General features: G+C 41.9%; 2 protein-coding genes across 2 annotated transcripts in view; one reads left to right on the plus strand and one right to left on the minus strand.

The window, feature by feature from the left end:
• Positions 1-20,422, minus strand: part of Shc4 (SHC adaptor protein 4) — a 115,725-nt gene that overhangs the window by 34,277 nt on the left and 61,026 nt on the right. Inside the window, exons 5-7 of the mRNA XM_008831785.2 lie at positions 13,351-13,404; positions 7,458-7,509; positions 542-662 (exon numbers count right to left, since the gene is read on the minus strand). Of these exons, the coding sequence (XP_008830007.1) occupies positions 542-662; positions 7,458-7,509; positions 13,351-13,404 (227 nt within the window). The remainder of the gene's footprint in view (positions 1-541; positions 663-7,457; positions 7,510-13,350; positions 13,405-20,422) is intronic.
• Positions 15,672-17,278, plus strand: Eid1 (EP300 interacting inhibitor of differentiation 1). Its single transcript, XM_008831784.3, has one exon. It carries the CDS (start codon positions 15,769-15,771, stop codon positions 16,237-16,239), a length of 471 nt encoding a protein of 156 aa, XP_008830006.1. The 5' UTR covers positions 15,672-15,768; the 3' UTR covers positions 16,240-17,278.

The following is a 20,422-nucleotide window of genomic DNA, read 5'->3' on the forward strand; positions in this document are numbered from 1 at the left end:
CAGATGCATGCCACCACATCCACCTTTCCCTTGAGTTCCAGGGATCTGAACTCAGGTCATCACTGAAATGGCAAGTGTTTTTACCTACTGAGCTATTTTCACCATCCAAATCAAATCTTTCTCAAGTGAGCTGATTCTATCAACCTACATGATTTTGTGCTGTCCTGGGAAAAAGTCAGCATCAAAGTTTCTGGTAACCCCTTTCTTTGTTCTCCTAGACCACCTTACAAAGAGAGACCTCCAATCCCAACATGTGTTGATACACAAATTGACAATCTGGGGAGGGGTATATTTTAAAAAGCAAAAGAGTTTCATCTAGGCATGAACTGTATGATGCCTCACTGCATCCCGCACAGGGTAGCTGACTTTTCACATTTAGTGTCACTTAGCGGATCTCTGGGGAAGTATGAATGGAAGAAAAGCAACATCTCTAGCATTTTGTCCTGAAACTATGTTATTTGGAAGAAAAAATTCATTTCATATTAATTTTGAAATATTCAGAAATATAGAAAGTCAAATAATTATAGAACTCTTGGCTGACCTTTCACAAGGATTCAAGGAAGGATTTTTCAAGTACTGTTTAAACCGGAGTTCAAAAGCCTGCCCTATGGCACTTATGATATCTTGGGCCTTTCCATGGTAGCATTCCAATATGTGGCAGGCTGTGAGGAGACAAAGAAATGATTAACTTACAAGAACATTACACCAGGTCACAATAGTTCCAGAACATAAATTGGCAGCTGCATAAAAAGGAACAGGCTTACAAACTCATTTCCGCTCTGAATGGCATAATGAACGCTTCAGATTCCATACGAATCAGAGAAAAATTCTCAAATTATACATATCTTAAACACTTAGAAATTTTGGTCTCAAGGCAGATATTTAGGCCCCACATTTTTATAAGATTGTCTTTAATTTTTTTATATTTCTCTATTTATGTATTTATTATTTATTTATTGTGTGTGCCATGGTGTGCTTGTGGAAGTCAGAGGATAGCTTATGGGAGTTGGTTCTCTCTTTGCATCATGTGGGTCCCTGGGATCAAACTCTTACCTGAGGAGCATCTCTCCTAGCTTATCAGACTGCCTTGACCAAATAATGTTAAGGATAGTTATGAGCTAGCTCTTGAATTCAATCCAGAAAATGAGGAGGGCGGCAGGGAGACCAGGTTGAAGCCTTGTCTTTGCATGGTATAACAGAAGATAATTTAAAAGCCCATCCCCAAAATGAAAGATGAGTTGCTGGTGAAGAGGGGGACTTGGGAAGACCTCTCCCTCCACTTACCCCCTGCCTTTCCATTACTACTGTAGACCAGTGTTGCATATGGTAAACCTCATCTTTGAAATACCACTTAAGAACTCTGCAATAAGAATTAAATTCTAGTTGTTGGGTGACTGTGAAGGAGAAAAATAATGCAAAAACAATATTCATGAATGAAATTCTCAAAAATTCTCAGAGATCATTGTGGAAGAGGGGGATGGAAAGATTGTAAGAACCAGAGGTGATGGATGACGACAGAGAAATAGAGTCTTCCAGACAGCTGGTCAGTTACTCATATGAATTCACAGCAATGGTGACGGCACAAGCCCCTAGCAAGCTTAAACCAGACAAAATCCCAGCACAGACATGGGGAAGTAAGAACTAAGGAATTTTGGGCAACTTATGGCTGCTGGGAAGGGGAGAGGAGGTCTCTTACAAGGAAGGGATTCTTGGTAGGTTGACCAGGCTCCAGTGGATAGATCCACACTGAAGGACATTTGGAGGCACAAATCAGACTCTATAGGTTGTATTATATATGTAAAATAGAATACATTAAATTGGGTGGGAGGGCACCAAGGGGCGGTGCAGATAGGGTAGGGGAACTAAATACCATCAAATTATAGTATATGAAAATCACAAAAATTCAAAATAGTTTTAAAGAAAGAAAAACATTTAAAAAATTTAAAAAGACTTAAATTCCATTTTTAGTGAGGTGTCGTTACCAGAAGATACTGACATTTTTCTCAGATGCTTTTCTCCAAGAAGCAGTTACTGAGGCTCGTTTTCACCTTAAATAAACATGGTGGGGGTAGTTAACATCATGCCATAATTACATGAGTTAGCAAATCTGCAGCTACTGTGTAAAGACAAAAGCTTATGTTTACAAACTATAATCTCCCCACCATATGCAAAGTCTTTTTTTTTTTTTTGGCTGTCATTTGGAAACAAGGTCTCACTCAGGCAGTCCAGGGTGGCCACCACCTCTTTGTGGCTAAGGATGACCTTAAACTCCTGATCTTCCTGCCTCCATCTACATACTGAGACTGAGACTGCAGGTGTTTTTCAACCACGCCCAGCTATAATGTCATTCTTGACTTGGTTAGGGTATGGTGCCATGCTTAGGGGCTTGCAGTAGAGAGAGTCAATGGATGGAACTTTCCTAAGGATGACTTAGGAAGAGTTCTTAGGCTAAGTTACAGACAGAAGCAATAAAATAAAAAGGAATAAAAGATATAGGTAGTAAGCTTATGAGAAATAAATATTAAAAAAGCAGAATATTTGGACAGCGAACTGAGGTATGAAGAAAGGTTTGATAATAGCTTCATATACGTAAGAATGTTGTTGCAGTTTGGAGAACAAATTAATTACAAGGACCTCTGAGGAAGAAGAAATAACTGCTCTGATGGGATGATTTAATCATGCTACCCTGCAGCACGAGCTTATGCATGCATTCTCCAGGGTAAGCAGAAATAGTACCACACCATATATAAGGTCACTTATTAGAAGGTTCTCATTTGTTTGTTTTTAGTCTTATACATGTATGGTTCAATTAAAAATGAAATCAAAACCAGAATGTATCAAAATATAGCCAATGATTATTGTATTTTTTCTTTAATGTTGAGATGTCAAGAGAGAAAAATCAGGGCTGGAGAGATGGCTCAGTGGTTAAGAGCACTGGCTGCTTTTGCAGAGGACCTGGGTTTAGTTCCCAGCACCCACATGCTGGCTAACAACCATCCATAACTCTAGTTCCAGGGGATCTGTCATCCTCTTCTGGCCTCTGCAGGCATTACATGACAGGTGTGCACTTACATACATGCAAGCAAAATACTCACATAAAATAAAAATAAGTAAATAATATTTTTAAAAAGAGAGAAAGATCAGGAAGCTAATGAGTGCAATAGGAGATAGAGAAGACAAAAATGTCCTTCCTGTGAGAGAGAGAAGAGATAAGATGTCTAAAACTCTGTGGAAAAGATTCAGATCAGAGTTCAAGTTCCAGCTCTGCCACCATCTGTATGATCCTGGACATGTCACTCAGTTAAAGGTCCTCACTTGCTGGACAACATGGGAGGTGATCTCTGAAGTCCCTGCTTACTTTATAGAAATGCCATCCTCTCTTTGCCACAGTCACTTAAGCCCTCTGAGGAACAGAACAAGGAATGGTGGACAAACAGGAAGAATTAATCAGCCAACTACGCTAACCATCCTGTCACATGAATGCACTTCTAAAGCATTTTAGTTTTCTCAACTCTCATTCTAACACATGGAGGTTTTTATTTTGCCTGTTCATAGGCAGATTTTCCAAAATAATTTTCTTTGCTTTGATTACCCTGTTACTAATATTTTGCTTTTTAAGATTAAAAAGCAAGTGGGAGAGATGACTCAGCAAAGAGCACTAGCTGCTCTTGCACAGGACCCAAGTTCAGTTCCCAGCACCTACATGGTGGCTAGCAACCATCTGTAACTCAATTCTAGGGGATCCAGTAGCCTCTTCTGGCCTCTGCAGGCACCAGGCATGCACGTGGTAAGCTTACATACATGCAGGCAAAGCACATAGTACGCTTACATACATACATGCAGGCAAAACACTCCTCACATAAAATAAAAATAAATAAATCTTTAAAAGACTAAGCAGAAAGAAAAGAAAGAAAAGTAAAGGAAGAAAAGAAGAAAAAGGAAGCAAAGAATGCAAGGGTAGCCGCCTGTCTCCGTGACAAAGCTGAGGCTGGACAAACAGGCTGGCCCTAGACAGAAGCTCTACATGCCTCCCCACCCGCAGGAGACACATCTTTTGATGGTGCTGTTTTTGCCACTCACAGATTGGGTGTTCTGTGAAGGTGTCTTTTTTCAGTTTGGTGGAAGGCTACCATAGGAGTAGGCCTTTGATTACACACAAGAATGCCAAGACAAAACGCTAGGTCCAGAACTGCCCCGTCTTCAACTAGGGGTTAAGGGAAGAAAGACAGGTACATAAAAAGCCCCTTTCCTCCAAACAGAGGCCAACTTGACTCTTGGTGTCGTCACAACTACCGTAGAGGTCTGATCTAGTTTTTTGTTGTCGTTTTGTTTTTTTTTAATCCCAGCTGGTAGTATGAGGTAAGTGTCAGGTATGAGGTAAGCGTGTGAACAAGAAGCGTTGAAAACAGCAGACGTGTATTTCATCTTTTTCATCTTCAGTGACACTCCGAACAGTAATTTTGCACAGAGGGTGGGAACTGCTCTTAGAGAGTGGCAGGCCTGTCTTCACTGTGTTTTTGTCTTGAGACAGGGTCTCACTAGGTAGCTCTGGCTGGCCTGGAACTGGTCACGTTAAAAAAGGCTGGCTTGAACTCACAGAGATCCGGCAACCTCGGCCTGCTAAGTGCAGGCATTAATGGCCTTTGCCACTATACCCAGTCTGCTTGTTTTTAACAGACCACTTTTTGTCTAGAATTACACAAAGCTTGAAAACTAGAAAGCCCAAAGGTCAGTGGCCCAGATCATCCACCAGATGGTGCTGTGAGCTGGAGATGGAGTCTGCACCTTCCCAAGGAACAAACTGAAGCAAGGGCAAGATCAATCCAGACAGAAGTGGGTGTGCTTTAGGTTGGCTTTCTTTGGAGAGGGTTTGTGTTTAAAATCCCTTCCAATTTCCAGACCATGGCCTTCCAATATCCAGAGAGAGGTAAACTGGGGCCTCTTCACAGGCCTCTTCACATGCTCACCTAACTATGAAAACTTCTGGGCTGCTACAGATTTGGAATGAGAGCTTAGGAGGTTGTGGACTTCTTCACAGCAGTTACAGAAGGCTGTGCTTGTCACTGACATTTTTACTGAACCTTCCTTCTTTACAAAGAGGGCCTGAAGAGCATCAAAGAACCTGAGCCAAGGCTGGAAAGTGACAGCGGCTCTCTGGATGGCAGAGTAGGAGCTAGGCCTAGGCCTTCTCCACTCCCTGAATCCCCAGATCCCCTTTCTGGATTCTTCTTTGGTTGATCTACTCTTTTAGCCAAGAAGTTCTAGTTTTTCAAACGTCCACCTGCAGGCATTCTCCCCTCCCCTTTGCCCCCCCTTCTCTCTGTCTCTACCTCCTCCCCTCTCCACCTCTCTTCTTCTTTCTCTTTCCCCATCACTTATGTCAGGCAGACTTTAGCAGGCTTGAAGGCTGCTGAGGATGGACCCCTCCCTCCTGGTCTACTTCAGACCCCTTTTCACATTGAACATGTAAAAAATTAACATCTTTTTATTAAGGACCACTGGGAGAAAGCTACTTCCTCCAGGTCTGAGGAGTGGAACCTGAGTTTTACCTCTACTTTGGGTGGATACATGGCATTCTGATATGCCCCAAAGATTAAAACACGGTTTATTATTGTCTCTCCCTTAGGAGTTAATCCAGCAGGGCCTATCAGTCACCTGACCTAGAGGCCACCCTTAGGAACGCTTATGTACTTGAGGACATGCTAAGCAAGTGGGAGGAATATTGTGGGATTCTGTAGTTGTTCCCCCAGAGTCCTTCCCTCAGGGCAGGGGCCTGCAGACCCTTACTGCTGAGTTACCAGCTTTTCTGAGTTCCAACTCAAAAAGCACAATTTCTATTTTCTCCCTTCCTATTTCTCTTTCTTCTTTCTTTCTTTCTTTTCAAATTTTATGTGTATGAGTATTATGCCTGCATGTGTATAAGTGCACCCATGTTGTGTAGAACGGAAGTGCGTGTTGGATCCCCTGGAACTGGAGTTACAGATGGTTATTAGTCACCATGTGGGTGCTGGGATTTGAACCGGGGTCGTCTGCAAGAACAGTCAATGTTCTTAACCACTGAGCACTCTCTCTAACCCATTCCCTTTCTTTCTTAATTTGCTTTGGTCAGAGTATTTTAGCACAGCAACAGGAAAAGAAACTAACACAATGACAGGCGGCAAAGCAAGTTCACATCTAGATTACCTGATGAACTTCCCTCCTTTTTATGCTTTCTTTTTTCCTAAGGCAAGGTCTCAGTCCATAATTCAGACTGGCCTGGAACACAGTATGTATAGCTCAAGTAGGCCTCAAACTTGTGGTAATCCTCCTGCCCCATCTGTCCTTTCTATGGTAGGAAAAATAAGTGGCATTTAGAGGTCTTCCCAAAGATAGCAAGCAGCATTTCTTCGGGGACAGGACTCTTTGCTGGCCCCCTTTCCTGTGTTTTGCTCCTACCCCCCCACCCCACTACTCTTTCACCAGCTCCTTGTCTCTCCCACCCATCTCTGACCATTACCATTCAACATTATGCAGCTCAGAGTGATGCAGTTTTAGTGAACCATTTCAAAGGGTTTGTCATCTGTCTTCCTTTCCTCTTCTTAGGACTATGTTCTCTTTGGCAAATACCAAGCATCTACCATGTGCCAGGCCGTATGCCAATGGCCATTTCTCATAATTTCACCCTGACCATCACATTTCCAAATCAATCCCCTTGCTTCTAGTTTCTCTTTGAATGTACCTACTACAGGCTGTCAAATCAGTCTTTCTAAAGCTCTGCTTTGTAAACAGCACCTTCTACCCATCTACCCATAGGGTCAAGACCCCACTTAACTCCTATCTGCCCTCTGGCAGAGTATTTTTTTTCTTCTTCCACATGTAATCTACAGTTTTGTTTCCCAAGATACCATGTGTGTTTCTACCTCTTGTGAGTTACAGTTATTTAAATTTCTCCAAATATCATTTCATATTAATTTAACAAATTACTGGGGGCAAATTCCATTCCTGGGGTGGCAGAAGTTTCCCAATTCCTAGGTTCTAGTTAAGAAGGAGAACTGGCTAAACCTGTCTCTCTGTGGAATCTGAGTACCCCAGGATTAGGGATAAGAAATAGTTGTAACCATATCTATTCTGAGAGGTCCAACTACCTGAGGAACCTCGGGCCTTTGACTCAAGGCATGGCCAGGAGATGAGTTTCTTAGGTAACCTTGCTATAGCCTAGGATGAGAAATTTACTCAACTCTTATACTCAGTCATTCAAAAAATAAGCTTTTGTGCATCACTTATGTGTGAGGCATTGTGATATCTGTGAAACAACAGTAAGAGAAATAGGTTTCTACTCTCATGGAGCTATTAGCCTAGTAGAAAGGACATGTGAAACGTAAACAAGTACAAGTAAACCAAATAACAAAGCATACCTGTTGGTTTTTATAATTGGTACCTAACAGTTCTTAAGAAAATCTAGAAGTTACTTTCCATACCTCGTTGATTGACTGGGTCTTTAGCTACGTAGGCAACATAGTCTGTGGTATCCTATAAAAAGGGAAAACGGTTGCATTTAAAATGAATGAACTGTAACCACTGAAAGATAAGAGTTCATTTAGGACCAGGCACTGAAGCAAAGACTTAAATACGATCATTTCTCTATAGTATATACTATATATAATTTAACAACTGAAGTCTAAAGTCTCTATCCCTTAGAGGAAGCACAAGAAGATTAAACATTTTGGAGCAGACTATGTCATCAAGGATAAAAGAGGGGAGCTGGAGAGATGGTTTAGCTGTTAAGAGCATTGATTGCTCTTCCAGAGGACCTAAGTTTGGTTGCCAGCATCAAGAGGGTGGCTAACACCTCTCTGTAATTCCAGTTCCAGGGGATCTAATGCCTTCTTCTGATCTCTGTGGGCATTACACACACAGGTGTGCTTACAGGTATGCATGAAAAACACTCATACACATAAAATTTTTTAAAAATTAATGTTTTTAAATTTAAAAATGGTTTAACAAAAGATAAGGCATCGAGGGGATTCTTTTAAAATATCTAGGAACTGTGACTCTCCCCCATGCTGGGTTGAAATGTGAGGGACTATGCAGTCACAAAGGCACTGTGAACTAGCATGCGGCATCAGGATTTCCCTATGTCCATACTGATTCATGTACATCAGAAAATGATCTGATCAGAGCAACATGGGTTTTGCAGTTGGTAGCTTGCATGTGGGGGGGGGCAAGCTAACTTATAGAATAATAAAGTAAAAATATAAGGCACTGATTTCATCAATATATAGAAGCTAATCATTTTTTCAAGTAGAGAAACTATGAATAACTTAAGAAGTTATAAAAAGTTACACTGCTGACTTCGTGAAATCAAGCAAACAAAAAGGCCACTCAGTGATTCCAGCTTTTATTGAAAACAGTAAGCTGATGAATTATAAGATTTTAAAAATTAAAGATGCTTTTGTTATCTTAATTCTCAGGGCAAAATGCATACAATGCCAGTTGCAGATTAAAACAAAACAACAACAACAAAAAAAAACAACAAAAAAACCCCCCAAAAAACCAGCTCTCTGGAGCGAATATGCAGTCACCTTGCAGGATGTAAGGGCCTGGTTGGTAATATCCTACAGGTCAGTCACTTAACAACCACAATGAATCATACAGGAAGCAGACCTCAGGGTCAGCAGAACTGGTCTTAGGTCATCTTTAAAAATAACACACACCAGCCTGGGCATGGTGGAGCAGCCTATATCCCAGGAGTTTGGAGGCAGAGTTGGATGGATCTATGTGAGTTCCAGACCAGCCAGGGCTACACAGTGAGACCCTGTCTCAAAAAACTCATGCACCTAAATAAATATCCCACGCAAAGAGAAAAAAGTTTTAAAATATCTTCTAAATAAATAAGACCATAGTTATGAGCTTTGCTTTTCATTATGTTAGGAAAAAGTCACAGTTACTGAGACTCTGCTACTCTTGTTATGCTGATGAAGTGATGCAGTGCCAGCAATGTGGCCTGGAGCAGGTGCTGATGAGCAAAAGGTCATGAGATGTCTCCTGACCTGCTTCCTCATCTTCAAAGCAATCCCCAACTTTCTAATTGTTTAAAAATTATCTGTTATAAACATGTGGGAGAAATTTCAGAATACTTAAAAGGAAAGCACAAATTTCAGGAGAAAATACTTTAAATATGTTCATTTTTCACAAATTTGCAATTCATTTTTGAAATGGAGAAACAGGTAGCTATAGAAGCATTTCCATGAGCTACCTGCACAGCTCCTAGAAAGAAAACAAACTGTTTTTGAGAAAGAATAAAAGCAAAGGCGAGCAAAGGCCTAGGTAAGGAAGAATGGTCAGCAGCTTCAAAAACTGGAGAAATGTGGTAGGAAAAGCACGACCACATTGGGCCACGTGGGGACTTTTAAAATATTTTATTTATTATTTTTATTCATGTGTAAGCATTTATTGCCTGCATGTAGGTAGGTGCACCCATGTTGTACAATGCCCTCGGAGGTCAGAAGAGGGCATTGGATCCCTTGGAACTAGAGTCATGGATGGTTGTTAGCTGCCATGTGAGTGCTGGGAATCAAACCCAGGTCTTCTGCGAGAGCAGCCAGTGCTCTTAACCACTGAGCCATCTCTCCAGCCTCTACATGGGACTTTTAACTAAAGCTTCCTATACCTTGAACCAACAGCTATGAAGCTGTGAAGCAGGTAGGTGAGCACCCTAAAAGAAATAAGGACATGCATCCTGCATTATAATTTCTGTGACTCTCTGCCTGGCACCACCAGCCCTTTCTGCTCATCATCTCACTTGATTATGGGTATGCATGTATTGTCTGCATGTAGGTGCACCTGTGTCGTGCAATGCTCATGGAGGACAGAAGAGGCTGTTGGATCCCCTGGGACTGGAGTTACGGGCAGTTGTTAGCTGCCATGTGGATGCTGCGATTCGAACCCGGGTCTTCTGCAAGAACAACCAGTGTTCTTAACCACTGAGCCATCTCTCTAGCCCCCCTCACTTGATTCTTTCAACACCATGAGGCAACAGGAATTAACCCCCGCAAACCTTAGAGAGGTTAATAAGTCAAGTCTGCTTGATGCCAATGCCTGACACTAGCCCACGCTGCCTTCCTGATATGAGGGGAAGACTTCACTGGGGGGTTCCCAACGCCAGTGCTTAGGATAGAACCAGACTACCACTTAAAATCCAAGTCAATGGACTTTTCAGCTGCAGACAGCCCAGGGCCTCCCCTCAATTTTCTACAGTGACTGTAGATTCTTTCCTGTTTGTATTTGACAGGGACTGTGCTTTGGCAAGTTTAAGAACCAAGGGTGTATGAAGACAGGCTGAAGAACAGTATACTGGATAGCTTGACACACCTGGGTTGAGGAAGCCTCAATTAGGGAATTTCCTCCATTGGACTGGCCTATGGCAATGTCTGTGGGGTACCTTCTTGATGAGTGATGTGGGAGGGCTCAGCCCACTGTGGGTGGTGCCACCCCTGGGCAGGTAGGCCTGTGTTGCATAAGAAAGCAGGCTGAGCAGGGGCCAGGGGAGCAAGCCAGTAAGCAGCATTCCTCCATGGCCTGTGCTCCAGTTCCTGCCTCCAGGTTCCTGCCCTGAGTTCCTACTGTAACTGGGGAGATGTAAGACAAATAAACCCTTTCCTCCCCAAGTTGGTAGTGGTCAGTGTTTTGTAACAGCAATGGAGAAACAAACTAGGACAAAAAGTAACAGAAATAATGTCTGGCTCATCATAAATGAGGGTCTGCGCACCAACCTTAACATGACAACATCCCTTGAAACTTTAACAGGTTAAGTTTAGGGCAAACAGCAATCATTATGTTTCAAGTACATTAAGGAACAGTCTCTTTTAAAAAGTATTTGAGGGGGCTGGAGAGATGGCTTAGCTCTTAAGAACACTGACTGCTCTTGCAGAGGACCCAGCATCCACATGGCAGCTACGAACCGTCCTTAACTCCAGTTCTAGGGGAATCCGAAGCTGTCTTCTGACCTCTGCAGCATTTCATGACACGGATGCACTCACATACATGCAGGCAATACACTCATACACATAAAATAAAAATAATAAAAAAATATTTTTTAAAAATGCCCAGTCCTCTGCAAGAGAAGCTAATGAAATGCTTCTTCTAAAAAATAAAAAAATATATAATAATAATTTTAAAAAGTATTTGAGTTCCTTCTTGAGTGACAAACTATAATGGGCTAGGAGCAGAGAACATGCCAGTTCTCCCATCTAGAGTCACCGTGCTCTGTTTCCAACTCTTGGAATCATAGTTTAGGCCAGATCATGAGGCTGTCTAGATTGGAATCCACACACAGTCCTGGGCTCACATTGCAGCCATGAGGCATAAGTCATCCTACACACTCTGTTTGCTAATAGATCCACAATTGATTATCCACACATGGAATTTCTTGGGGGGAAAGTAAAGCTTTTTGGGCTCACATTTGCTAATAGAGCCACAATTGATTATCCACATGTGGAACTTCTTGGGGGAAAAGTAAAGCTTTTAAAATGTGGTTATTTTTATTTTCTGGCATCATTGAACCCATATAGTAATTTGGTAGCAGGGGAGACAGAGTCTCAATATGTAGTCACAGGCTGGCCTAGAACCCATAGTGGTTTTGAACTCTTCTCACCTCAGTCTCCAGAGTGCTGGAATTATAGACCTGGACCACTGCAGCCAACTTAATATAGTAATTTGAACTAAACTACATCCTAGCCCAAAGGTGAGGGCATAGTGATGCCTAAAGGGAAGCTGAGTATCCAATAAAAGAAAACCACGATTTGAAATCCTGTGCAGCCGCTTTTCTTACACGTGCATCTAAGAAGCTCTGAAGGCGGATTGTCTTGACTGATACACTTAAATACTGGCAGCCAGTGGGAAGCCAAGTAATTTCTGAAGTGTTTTGAAGGATGGGATAATTTAATTAGCATTCAGCTATGGACTTTACACACAAGAAATGTACACCAATACACAAGGTAGCACTTGCTCAAGTACTTTGGAAGTTCGGTAAATGAAACAGTGATAACTCAGAGAAACTTTAGAACTTTGTTTCCTTTTAGTATATGCAATTTTTCCTTTCAAATATTTGCATTAAAATAAAAGCAAATCAAATTTTGCAGGGACACCAACTCAATACAGTGTTTTGTTTGTTTGCACATCTTTGAAACTAGGTTCCTAGGTTATATCTCTCATTATTGGGACTCTATATTTTTAGATTTTAGTTTTATTTATATGTGCGGGTGTGCGCGCGCATGTGTGCCACATGTGTATGGGTGCCCACAGAGGGCAGAAAAGGGCCTCAGAGTCCTTGGAGCTGGAGTTACAGGTGGTATGATTGCTGGGAACTGAACTTATGTCCTCTGCAAGAGCAGCAAATGCTCTTAAGCACTGAGCCATCTCTCTAGTCCTGTGACTCTAAATTTTATTTCTCAATTAAAAGTGGGAAACTTGAAGTAGTGGATTTAAAAAAACAACTGTTAGCCTGGATTTCATTGGGTCATTTCTGAAGGAATAATATTTAATGAGAAAGAAGGTAGCACACTCTTGATAAGAATGTTCTGGATATGTTCTCCATACACTTCCTTGATGTTACTGACGTTCAGCCTTCATGACAGTCACTCTGCTTTTAGTCTTCCATTTGCTTATAGGTACAAAAATGGCTCATAATGTCACAGTGAAACAAAATTGTCCTGTTTCCTCAAACACTTTTGTTTGCTATCCAGTCACTGATGCTCCCTAAATCTCAGTACCATTCTCCAAAGACTCTGACCCAGAGATAATGCAGGGAGAGTCAAGGAATGACAGTGTAAAGTAGGCTTGGAGAGAAGCCCTGCACAATCCGTGGGAAATGAGTACCACACAGCCGCAGTAGACAGGAACTGCATGCTCTTTCTCCCTAGCTGATCATTTTCTCCATGGGTTTTTGCAAAGCTGGCTCCTTATTCTAGATTGGACTTCATGACCTTGGTTAACTGCAATGACAGCAAACAGGCTTCCTTCATATATCCAGTCTCTTTAATATCTGCCTGGCACTCTGTTACTAATTCTAAAAGAGGATGATAGCACACACAGGACAGACATACTTGCTTCTTGTGACTTTGATGTTAACAGAAACTTATCAGCTGATAACTCAGTGGCTAATAACACAGAGGAGAACTGTGAGGTAATCTACTAAATCTTTTGAAATTAAAACAAAGGAAATATTTTGCCCAAGCCAAATTTTTGACTACCTGCTACATGCAGCATTTAATAAACGTAGTAAGGTATCTGGAAAAGACATGCTATGATTAATATTCTGTATATAAAAGTTCTTAGAATGCATCGAATGAATTTTAACAGATTCATACTTACAGGATCCCCTCCAGAGGCAAATGAAATAGATTGCATATGATGATTTGCAATAATCTGAAAAATATAAACAAATTAAATTGTATAATCCTATAATTTGTTTGCTTGTTTCTACCTTCTTAGCATAGCTTTAGAAGTGACTATCAACATTCTAAAATAACCTCTTTTTTTAATAACCTCTTTTTGTTGTTGTATTTTTGGTATCGGAATTGTGCATCCTAAGCATGTGCTGTACCACTGAGCTACATCCCCACCCCTGAATAATCTCATTTAAACCATGGGTCTGACACGCCCATCTTTCCAAAAACCGGTGGAGATGAGAAGGCAAAAATGGTGTAACAGAGAGGGCAGAGAGGAGAGCTGTGAAATGCTGTCTTCTAGCACGATATGGCTATTGCACTCATGAACTCACAGGAGCTGTTGTTTGCCTGCAGGAAATCAAGTCAACCCAAATTCCAGCATGGATGAGGGAGGAGCTCTTGAGCCCCACCCCTAACTGAGGAACTATCAGTAGCTAATAGTTTCTGGAGAAAGGAGAATCATTCCTCTTTAGGTGTGTAGCCACTGATAGGTTGCCTATACTCCAGGGGATGGTCTCAAACTCAAGCACATATGGACATCAATGATTGGACTTTGTCATAATTAAAATAGAGAACATTAAGTTGTGAGAAGGACGTGTTGCAGGGGAGCTGGGGGGGAGTTGGAGGTGGTTAATGAGGAGTGGATATGATCATATATACATGTATGAAATTCTCAAGGAATAAATTCTTAAAACCTGATTAATTAGAAAGATATATATCATCTTATGGAGATGAAAATGATATTATTATAAAGATGTCAATCCTCTTCCCCTAAACCAATTTACAAGTTCCAAGAAATTCTGGTACAAATGTTGCCAGTGTCATCGGTGGAATTGCCATACTGCTTATGAAGTCAACATGGAAGAATTGATTTGAAAAACAGCCAAAGCATTTTTAAACAAGTGGACAAGATTCACCTTGTCAGATAGCAAGACATACAATAAATATTCAAGCTGCTTCTAAAATTCTTTCATTCATTTGCCTTTTCAGACAGTAAGATATATTACTGAAGAAGGAAAATTCATCTTAATAATAAAAAATAGGCATACAAAAATCTTATTACATAAAAACTAATTTTAAACTTTAATATGACTCCCTAAAATACAAACAAGCTTGAAGAATATATTCATAAAATGAAAAATGATGTATTCATATAGTTTATAAGAATTCCTACAAATCAGTAAGAAAAAGAAATAAATACAAAATACAGCCAGTTAATGCACAGAAGAAATGCAAATATTCGCTGTGTTGAAAGATAAGCTCCGAGAAAATAAAACTGTGGGAAAAGATTGAAAAGAAGATTAAGTCAATAAAACGGAATTTTAATTGTATTGATTCAGTATAACCAAATGTGGAGAGTGTAGATATTAAATTTGCAGAGCAACGGTGGAGCACAATGTGACCGATATTTATTTAAAGCATGCATAACATAGCCTGTGCTTTCCGCCTTTCCTTATTCTGGAGAACACTAGCACATGCCGATGTTCAACTGACCGTTGTGTATGTGCCTGCGTATACACAAAGGTGTGTACACACAAATCATTTCTCCACGGTTAGGTCAACTTTAATGTATTTATGCAAATAAAACAAATGGAAAGCTGAATTTTGACACCACTGAGGCCTTTTTCTCCCCAGAGTTGAAGGTGTAGGGGAAACCCCCACAAAGTAGTATTTCGTTTGCTAAAAGTACATAAAGACCCACGCAAATGCAAAGGGAACGGATTTAAGGAACACACACCACATTGAAAATAGTAGAAAGGTAGCTTGTGATAAAAACAATGACTACAAATTTTTTTTACTGTAACTTTAAAAGATAGTATCTGCTATGAATGGTTTTAAAATGACAATAAAAGAGCTGAACGGATCGCTTATCATATGCTGTATATGTTGACCTGTGTTACAGATACTCTGGTCAGCAGATACCGACTCGCTCAAGGATAAAGGTAATTGAAGCCCCGAACAGATGGAATGCTTGGGGGAGACTGGGGAGGTGGAGGGAGGAGACCGGGCGGCATCTGTCACCGAAGCCACGCTTTCCAGTTCACAGCCATGTTAGCGGAAGTGGGCCGACGAGAGTCCTAAAGAATGCACTAGCACTCAGTAAGGTGGAGAGCTCAGGCCAACCACAGCCCACGCTACGCTGAGCCCACAATGCTGGCCCGCATCCGGCGCAGACAGAGGAAACTGCATCTGGAAAGTGCGCCTGCGTCCGGGGACGCGCATGCGCAGCGTTCGCGCACGCGCACCACGCCCACTCGCGCACGCGCACCACGCCCGCCAGTCCGCCCGCCCGCGCGTCCTTCTTGCTGAAAACGTTTTGCTAGGCTCAGCGGCTTCCACCATGGCGGAGATGGCTGAGCTGTCCGAGCTGTACGAGGAGAGCAATGACCTGCAGATGGACGTGCAGATGGAGGTAGGCCGCGGGGGCCGCGGGCCGGCCGTGCGCGGGGCGGCGCAGGCGGAGGAGGAGGGCCCGATGGAGGAGGAGGCCGCGCCCTCGGCCCGGGCCCCGCGCGGCCTCGCGGACCCCGACTTCGAGGCCGAGGACTTTGACGACTGGGAGGACGACTACAGCTATCCGGAGGAGGAGCGCCGCGGCGGCGCGAGCTACCGCGTGTCGGCCGCCCTGGAGGAAGCCAACAAGATGTTCCGGAGAACGTCCGGGGAGGCGGCCCTGGATGGCGGCTTTCAGATGCGGTGCGAGAAGACGCCGTTCGACCAGCTCGCCTTCATCGAAGAGCTGTTTTCGCTAATGGTTGTCAACCGTCTGACCGAAGAACTCGGTTGCGATGAGATCATTGATAGAGAGTAGTTAAATGCTGATGGAAGAGGAGGAAACTACTTGAGAGGGAAAGATTCAACATTCCGCTACCTTTTGGGTTCGTTCCAAATAGTTCTGTGCAAAAAAAAAACCGGGTTTTGTTTCTCAGAATAGAAGACAATAGGACAGTGACTGCACAGTGGTGAAAAGGAGAGGAATCATGGAAGGAAAGGGTCTTAGGAAATCTGCTTTCAAGGATGCCCAGAGAAACCCGTGGCTCTGACTTTGTTGGTCGGGATTATTTTCCCTACATTGGAGATCTTTTTCTTGTTAAGCTTGTAAAGGTGTTTTTGCAAGAGTAAATCGTGACCAAGAAAAACTGCCAATAGATGGGGGGGGGGACCCACAATATATCTTTGACTGATTTGAACCGAAAGCCTGTTGAGGAAACTTTCCAAATTCTATTTTGTGATCTATATATGATAGTTATCAAAAGCTAAATTTGCAGTTTAAGATTGAATTTTCGTTATCCCCAAAAGATAGGCAAACTATGTGTGGATATGTGTAGATGTGTGTGTTAGCACATGTACTCTTAAGATGTGTTTCCAAGAGCATCTGAAATTCTGATTGTATGAATATCTTCATGATGTATAAAGCTACCATGATCTGTAATTTGGGAAAAATCCATTGTGGTTTTTAAAGTGAAAAATTAATGTGTCTTTTTTTTTTTTAAAGCTTTGCGCCACCACGCTTGGCCATCAAGTTTAGGCATTAAAATGTATGTGAAAGCACAAACTTTCCAATACCCTTATGTACTGGGGAAATTTTGCTTGCTGTTTATACCTTGATAGGTAGGACTGTAGCTGAACTTCATATTGTAAGAGCTGTTAGTGAAAATTGTGAAGTAAAGGAAAGCCTGCCGATAGCTGTAAAAGTTCTTATGAGCAGTTGTGCTATCAAACTTCGAAGGTTTTAAACCTGCCCAGAAATCCACCTGGGTGCCTGACACTTGCCTCTCTCTTCCTCTAGCTAAGCTTGTTATTCCTCATGCACCAGCATTGGTGACAATAAAAATTTCTTGTTCTGTGTATTTTGTGTGTCTAATAGTATTGCGTATATACCTTATATACTCCTTCATTGTGTTTATCACTACATCCATTTTAAGATTTAAACAGCCAGTGTTGTAAGGCAAAATGAACCCTTTCAGATACCTGACTTACAAATAAATTCCTAGAAGCTTAAGTATTGCTTCAAAGAATTTGCCAGCCTAGGAAGAGCTGCTCTAGGAATGAGTATGTTGTTGTGGGTATTTTATGAAGCTGCTGAAGTTTCTTGAGTGTAGTAATTACACTGAAAGCTATGCCGAACAAAGTGAGTTTATAGCAGGTCTTTTATGATTAATAAGAAAGTTCTTGGTGCTCCTTCACACTGGAAGTATAGGACAGATCCTGTACAACAGGACAATTCACTTTTTTTTACATTCATTTTGTCTTTGGGGGCTAGGGTGTCCTGTAAAATAGAGGACAGTGACAAGGGTAACAAACACTCAATCACTTCGCCTTACCTGGGAGAAGGGAGAGAGAGGAAAAACCAGACAGGAAGTAAACTGCTGTCTCCTATCTGCTGCTGCTCACATAGCAAGTAGTTGGAGTCAGGTGTCAGATTGTATGTGCAATGTAAGGTCACCGCACTCCTGGGATGGGGTTGACAGATAGTGCACAATAAACTGGTCAGTTGTCTTTACCTCCAGTTAAACATGGCAGGGAAGGTAGGCTGAGAAAAAACAAGTCTAAATGGAGAAGTGATTCTGTTTCTGTGTGGGACAGGGTAGGGAGAAATACTCTGTGTTTTAACTGAAAGTCCATTTGGGGAGAAAGACCTGGGCTTTGATTCAGGGTTGGTTTGTTGGTCTTAAAAACAGAATACAGATCACTGAAATGAACACTTGTTCCTCCTTACTGAAGGTAGAAATTGGTTGCATTTTCTAACTTTTTTCTTTTATTAATTTTTGGTAAGCTGTTCTTAGGCAGCTCAGGCTACGCTGAACTGCCTGTATAGCAGAAAAGGGTTTTGAACTCCTGGTCCTCCTGCCAGAGCTGGGATTACAGGCTTTTGTCAGTCATGCTCAGTAGTGCTTTTGTTTTTTTTAATGTTTAAGTTACCACACAGTGTGGAACAGTTAATACCTGAATCAAATTTGGATTCCACCAGTTAGCTCAGAAAGTAAATAAATATACTTAATCTCTCTGGCTTTGGTCCTAAATAGAAAATAGAATTAAATTGGATTTAACTTGCAAACTGTAAGGATTAAATGCAGATGGATACTTTATTTGGCTTAAGCTAATTTTAATTTCTCAGAGATCACATTATACTCTCAAGATAGTAGCTAAAACCCCAGATTTTTGTTCTCAGTAAAGGAGTATCTAGCAGTCTTATTAGCACTACATGGCAAAGCACTTCTGTTTCTCCTGAGAAGGTGTTCTGATTCAGGGTCCCCAGTGTGGCAGACAGCACTCACGTGTGTCTCCATCATGATTTGGGCACTGCTTTCCTGTACCTGGACAATTTTCATGGCCGCCTAGCCTCTGGGTACTTGAAAGTCCTCATGGAGACCAAATGATGTCTCTGTTTTTTTGTTTTGTTTTGTTTCCTTAACTAACTCTTACACTCGTCAACTCAGCAACTGTCAGGGCTGGTGGCAGTTGGAGGAGTGAGTAAAGGCTTGGTGGGAGTGGGAGCTGCTATGACTTTGCTTAAGGCCCCACACAGCATCTCCTTGTACCCATGACTTTACTTTCCTAAGTTGCATTTACTTTTCAATTGCAGTCTGAACATACTAGGAAATTCCTGAAAGGAGGTTTATCACAGACCACACCATTTTAATTAACATGAGGATACCGTGTCCTGCTCCATTCCACACAGGATGCAGACGATCTTTTACACACCATTCTCAGCGCCCATCCCATAGTCACTGACAGCTGTCTTAGTTATCACCGTCAGGTCCCTTAGTGAAAATACTTCTTATTTCCCTTAATAATGGTCACAAAACAGGAGCTATGGTGCCGGTAATAGCAATCTGGATATACTGGTGAGAAGTAATGCCGTGCCTCCTTTAAGTGGAATAGTGGAAGATCTTGACTTAAAAAAAAAAATCTCATCCTGTAGTTGCTAAGATTTACACAAAACAGTACATGCAAGTTTGGTACTATCTGGGCTGGTGAGGCGGCTCAGCAGGGAAAGATGCCTGCTCTCAGGCTAGACCACCTGATCCCCTGGGCCCACATGATGGAGAGAATTGACCCTGCAGGTTATTCTTTTACCCCCCCCCCATAAATGTAATAAAAATGTTTAACAAAAATGTTTTGGTACTTCCTGGTTTTAGGCATCCACTAAAGGCTTAGATCATTCCCTATAGATTCCAAATGCTGTCCTGAAGTATACTAACGACTGACCCTTGAATTTAAAATGAATACACAGAATCTCCTATAAGTTGCTTCCAAAATAGGTTTTCTCACCCCCAAATATACTACTATTTAAATATAGTGTGTTTAACATACTTTTGTTTCCTGCCTGTAAAGACATATTCTCTGAGAGTAAATGGTTATGTTCTTTTTTATTTTATTTTATGTTTTGCCTACATGTATGTAAATGTACCATCTGCATGCAATGCCTGCAAAGGCAAGAAAAGAGCATCAGATCCCCTGGAAGTGGAGTTATGGACAGTTGTTAGCCCCTATGTGAGTGCTGGGAATTGAACCCGGGTCCTCTGCAGGAACAACCAGTGCTCTTAACCTCTGAACTATCTCTCAGCCCAATGGTTATTTTCTTGACCAAAGGTAAATGTGAACCACCTAAATAGAAGGTGCTATCATCTGTAATTGTGGACCGATGCCCTGTACGCCTAGTATGACCATTACTATCTTAATCAGAGCAGCTTTGACTACACACACCAGACCTTCACAAGATCCCTCCCGAAGAGAGAAGTGCAGAGGGTCTATTAGACCCATCCCTGAGGTCCTAGCCAGTCTTTGATTCTTTGCCCCCCAACAGCTGTTCATAATTCAGCTGAAATGTTAAAATGCAGAAGGTAGAAAGCTGAAGAGGCCTGTATGCAAAATGTAGGAGGCCACCACTCGTCTGGGATGGGACTTGGTGGTACAGCTATTCGAGTCACCCACACTCCTACAAGTAACCCCTCAGTACTCGCCCAGTAAACTCACTGGTTCACTAGCAG

This window comes from Nannospalax galili, unplaced genomic scaffold (assembly GCF_000622305.1).
Source record: "Nannospalax galili isolate Female #2095 unplaced genomic scaffold, S.galili_v1.0 scaffold735, whole genome shotgun sequence".
Classification (NCBI taxonomy): Eukaryota; Metazoa; Chordata; class Mammalia; order Rodentia; family Spalacidae; genus Nannospalax; species Nannospalax galili.

Coding starts and splice junctions, on each gene's coding strand:
- Eid1 (XM_008831784.3), top strand. CDS start 15,769: ATGGCGGAGATGGCTGAGCTGTCCGAGCTGTACGAGGAGAGCAATGAC.